General features: G+C 41.0%; 1 protein-coding gene across 1 annotated transcript; it reads left to right on the top strand.

Moving 5' to 3' along the window:
- Window positions 1–3,241: 3,241 nt before the first annotated feature.
- Window positions 3,242–4,939, top strand: LOC311491797 (general transcription factor II-I repeat domain-containing protein 2-like; the record flags this gene model as incomplete). Its single annotated transcript, XM_084549828.1, has 1 exon — window positions 3,242–4,939. The coding sequence occupies one exon, from the start codon at window positions 3,242–3,244 to the stop codon at window positions 4,937–4,939; it is 1,698 nt and encodes a 565-aa protein (XP_084405954.1).
- Window positions 4,940–5,606: the final 667 nt, after the last annotated feature.

The raw sequence follows: 5,606 nt of genomic DNA, 5'->3' as shown, positions 1-5,606 counted from the left end.
GCACAGTTTAATAACTTTTGTGGGATTCATCAGTACCTGTGTACTTCCTGTTTGTTCTAAGGAGTGCAACATGTGAGAAATTTCCCTACAGAAGAAAATACTCTACCATCATTCACTCATTTCATAATTTAAAATAATATTCCCACTTATGTAGAATAAGTAAGATATTATAGTGTCATCACATAATGAGTAAGTGGGGGGAAAAATCTGTATCCTGTAGATGTCTTGGTTTAGGACTGAGTCAGATGATCTTAGGTGGATCATTCTGATGATCCAGGTGTGCTGTGGTAGGTGATAAACTGGAGCTAATTAAATCAGAAAGATAAAATAAGAACCATTAATAAGGATGTTATTTTTATGTATTCGTATACATAAAGATGTTGCGTATCTTATGCACTTATCCATGTCTAAAGCTTCCTGGTTTCCTCCTGTGTCTGTAATAGTTTGCACGGTAGTTGACTGTCACTTTCACTAAGAAAGACCATGCTTTATTTTGATGAAAATAAATTAGTACACAGGTTGTGAGAGAAATAGATGGAGGGACAAAAATAGGCAAGAAGTATGGGATGAAAAGTGGTCAAGGAGATGGGACAGAAGGGGCAGAGGGGGTGGGGTGAAAAGGGGTTGAGGAGATGACATGACGATAGAGAAATGTGTAGTCTGACAATAGTAGAAGAACCCAGGGAGTGAGACTCAGGCTGGGGGCACTTCTCATGACACTTCCGATCCTTGTCTGCTGGTTCCTGTAATGAAAGGTGGAAGAGGAAGACAAGAATAGAGAAGGATAGGGAGAATTTCTTCGTTCTAATTGCAAAGTGCCTGCCACGTGAAACCGAAGTTCAAGTGGGATTCGACAACATAAGAACAGATTTGGCTCATCGTCTTGCGTGTTTTGAATCCCACATGATTGTCTTTTTTGACTAGGCTGAATGTGAGAGAAATATAAGAAAACATTTATGCATGAGGCCGATTATCTGAACCCTCTGTGACGTCAACCATAAGTTTCCTGAAGAGTCCTTTTGAAGCTCAGTGTGGTGGCTCTGGCTGTCCACACCTTGGTTGTATCTGCCTCCTGTCTTAGTCTAAACTGGACAAAGATGGAGCATGAGTGGAGCTGACATTGCTGCTGACCTGAGGTCCTTGGCTCCCCTGATCTCTTTCCCCATGCCCTCTGTTCTTCTGTGGTAGTTGTTTGGCCTTTTTCTGGTTGACGCCTCACTAAAGGTGCACATAGAATAAGATGACCAAGGTACAAATGTCTACGCTGAAAATAAGCAATATATTAGTCCTAAATATTTCTTCAGAAACTTGTATATAAATGTGTTACAGAGAAGAGTCAGCCAGTATTCAGTCAGCCTACATTAGCAAGTCATATAGAGGCTAGTTATGGGCAATCTTTATCAAACAAAAAAATGATTTACCTGACTTTGCTCTGGATTCTGTTCTTCTTTAGCTGAGTGACAGAAACAAAACATCTGGTTATTGATTGTTATCTTTGTTAAAGCAGTTTTACATAATAAAAATCCCAAAGTACCTTTTTTTAGCTTTTTATTAAGCTCAGTCACAAACCATTAATACTCGAATGAATCTGCTACAACATACAATACATAAGTGGTTAATGAGGACATACATCACCCCTGAAAAGCTCAATAAATGGTCCCCTGGCATTCCAGATACATGTGTGAAATGTCTGACTGAGAAAGGTACTTTGATTCATTGTGTATGGGAATGTCCAAAGCTGGTAGCTGTTTGGAAAATGGTTGTCTGCATTCCAAGTAAAATCACACGCATTCAGGTACCCTGCGTAGCAAAACTTTGTATTTTAGGACTATACCCAGATTGCTTTCTGTCAACTCTAAGTGTAAGACTCTGATCAACTTGGCCTCCTGCAGGCCAGGAGGATGGTTGTTCTATCTTGGAGAGAGACTGAAGTCTCCACTATACAATCTTGGATTAGAGAGATGGCAATGTGTGTTACGTTAGAAAAGCTGGTAACATTATGACATGACACTGTCATAACTATGACATGACACTGTCATAAAAGTGTCATAAACTTTATGAACATGTCATAAGCGTTTATGACCTCTGTCATTAAGTGTCATTCGGTTTTTGTTATGACAAGTTGACATTGCTTGGGTTGTCTCGATTATGACAATTTGACATTAATCAAAGTGACATTACCAGAAGTTGTCTTGGTCATGACATGTTGACATTAAATATGTTTGGGACGTTTTTGTAATGACAACTTCACATTAACCAGGATGACATTACCAGAGGATGTCTTTGTCATGACAACCTGACATTAAATTTGTTTGGAGTGTCCTTATTAAGATAACTTGGCATTAAACAGATGACATTACCAGAGGATGTCTTTGTCATGACAGCTTGACATAAACAGAAAATCCACCTCTTTTTGTATTCATGACATGTTGACATAATGATTATTATAATTAGATGTGCAAGGTTAGAGACCAATTCTAGCACTTGGTCAGATAGATGTGTGTGTGTGACATGACAGGATATTTCACAAAACTGACTGTCATGACACCATTATGACAGTGTAACGAATACATTCTTTGACCTAAAGCACAGTTACTCATTGCGCGGCTCGCGAGCCACATGCGGCTCGTCAAGCTATAATTGGCGGCTCGCATGGTAGCTTACAGTATCACACTGCCACTTGCTTTGAATGCAATCCGCTCCGCCGTTTACCGGCAATGCTACAGCGGACTTAAACTGCCATCTCGTGGCGATAAGTTGTAATACATTTCACGCAGCTGAATCACGGAAAGTGCAAATGAAAGTGGCCATGTGGCATTGTTTACAAAACTTGACCGCAGCGCACATTTGCAGGCAGGCGACGTAAGCTCCGCTAGCTAGCATAAAACACAAAATGGACCGGTTTTTAATAAAAAAGGGACAGAAACGAGCTCAAAAACCAGACGGACAGACACACAGTGTTGTAACGAATAGTGGAGTGGATGAGGAAAATTAGTCTGAGGAAGCAGCAAACAAAAATCAGCACAAAGACACAGGAGAGGGGACGAGCAGACAAACGGCAGGTGTAACATTACCCAGCAAGAAACGAAAAATACGAAGCATACAAGATGAGCACAGAAAATTTCAAGACAAGTGGACAGACGAATTCTTATTTGTTCTGCATGGCATGAACCCTCTGTGCTTAATATGCAAACAAACCCGTGTCGGTTTCAAACGAAGCAACTTGGAGCGCCATTTCAAAATGGCGCATCCACAATTCAATGAAAGTTACCCGTCTGGCAGTGAACTAAGAAAGAAGAAAATAGCACAGCTCACTGCTTCACTTTGTGAGCAGCAAAATCTTATCCACCGGACAACCTCCACTGCAGAGCGTCTAACAGAGGCGTCTTATGAAATAGCGTGGATTTTGGCGCGGGCTAAAAAACCCTTCTCAGACTCAGAAATAGTGAAAGACTGTTTTTTGGCTTCAGCAGAAATACTGTTCGCAGACTTTGACAACAAGGACGCCATCATTAAACAAATAAAAGGGTTACAGCTGTCTGATTCAACAATAATGAGGCGAATGGAAGACATCGGAAAGGACATACTTGACCAGTTGTTGGCTGATCTGCGCGCTGCACCTTGTTTCAGCATCGCAGTGGACGAAAGCACAGACGTCACTGACGTTGCTCAGCTGTGCACTTGGGTGAGGTTCCCAAAAGAAAACTCTTTTCAAGAGGAAATGTTGTGCTTACTACCACTCCATGGCCAAACAAGAGGTGAGGATATTCTGAATGCACTTTTAGTATTTTTTGAGGAAAATCATCTCAGCTGGTCCAAACTTGCAAGTGTGTGTACTGATGGTGCTCCAAGCATGCGAGGCAAAGAGAAGGGTCTTGTTGGCCTCATGAAAAAAAGAGACGAAATCCCCAATTTCATCAGCTTCCACTGCATCATCCATCAGGAGGCACTGGTATCAAAGCTCAGAAACAGTGAATTCCAAAATGTGATGCAAAGGGTTGTGCATGTGGTCAATTACATTGTTTCAAGAGCACTACACCACAGACAGTTCAGACAGTTAATCCAGGACTATGACACAGAGTACAGCGATTTAGTGTTGCACAGTGAAGTAAGATGGTTGTCCCGTGGAAGGGTGCTGGAGAGGTTCCTGAGCCTCCTTCCTGAAATCAACAGTTTCTTGGACACCAAGGGGAAACACCAGCCAGAGCTGAAAGACCCAAACTGGATCATACAGCTGGCCCTCCTTACTGACATTACATGTCACCTGAACACTCTCAACTTGCAGCTCCAAGGGAGAGACAAGCTTCCAAGTGACATGCTGAGGGCAGTCAGAGCATTCCAAAACAAAATAATTGCTCTGTGGATACCTGACAGAGAACTCATCCACTTCCCTAAACTCAGAGCAACAACCACAAGTGACCCATCTCTGCAGCAGCACTTCAGCTACAGCAGATTTGTTGAAGTTTTGGAGGAACTGAAGGGTGAGTTTGAATCCAGATTCAGTGATGTGACTGAACATAAGGAGATTTTCAATTTTATTGAAAACCCCTTCCATGTGGATGTGTCCTCCCTCACGCCAACCATCACACAGCTCTGCCCTGGTAATCGTGCTGCTCTGGAGAGTGAAATAATTGAGCTGCAAGCAAATAACATTCTCCAAGTTGAACTCAGAGCAGGTGTTGGCCACTTCTGGAGTTTGGTTTCTGAAGCAGACTTTCCCACTTTGAAACCACTTGCACAGAAAGTGATGTCTTTCTTCATGAGCACATACACCTGTGAGTCAACATTTTCGACCATGAACACTATCAAGAGGAAACAGAGAAACCGACTGACCCATGCTCATCTTGAATGCCTCACTGTGATTGCAACAACAAACTACAAATACAACATGAAGAAAGTCAAGGACATGCATGCCAGCTTCCGCTCATCCCATTATTAAAGTAAATCTGGTCTTAAGTGAAAATGTATTGGCAGTGTTATTTCTTTTTTGTGGGATGTCCAATTTATATGTAGAAATGCACATTTGCAAAGGTGACTTAGTATGTTGTCGTAAAAGTGGCTCGCCTTTTGATTTTGCACTGTCAATGTGGCTCTTGTGAAAAAAATAGTGAGGATCACTGACCTGAAGTAAAGTGGTACCATTTTGATTTGTCATTAAGATATCATGAAGGATATTAAGGACACTCCAAACAAATTTAATGTCAGGTTGTCATGACAAAGACATCCTCTGGTAATGTCATCCTGGTTAATGTCAAGTTGTCATTACAAAGACATCCCAAACATATTTACATTTTTTTACAATCACTTTGCTACTATTTTCAGAACCTTGATGTCATTTTTCACAACTCTAGACACAAAACTCAAAACGGTTATCACTTGTAACACAGGCTGTCTAATGTTAAAAACATTGCATTGTGCATTCACATCTTAAAATAAATCTTGCACTTGCACAATCATTGGTTCAAAAAACAAATTTACTGTGAAATACCATTGAAACAGAACTATAGATCACCCACACACAAGCAACCGATAGTTTCACTGTGTCATTTAGAGTAATGCAACAGTTACTTATCATTTTGAGCAGTTGTATCAATTGATAGTTAGAT

The sequence above is a fragment of the Chelon labrosus genome (genome assembly GCF_963514085.1).
Source record: "Chelon labrosus genome assembly, chromosome: 1".
In the NCBI taxonomy this organism is placed as follows: domain Eukaryota; kingdom Metazoa; phylum Chordata; class Actinopteri; order Mugiliformes; family Mugilidae; genus Chelon; species Chelon labrosus.
The sequence above is the reverse complement of the archived record's forward strand: the minus strand, read 5'-3'. Positions and strand labels throughout refer to the sequence as shown.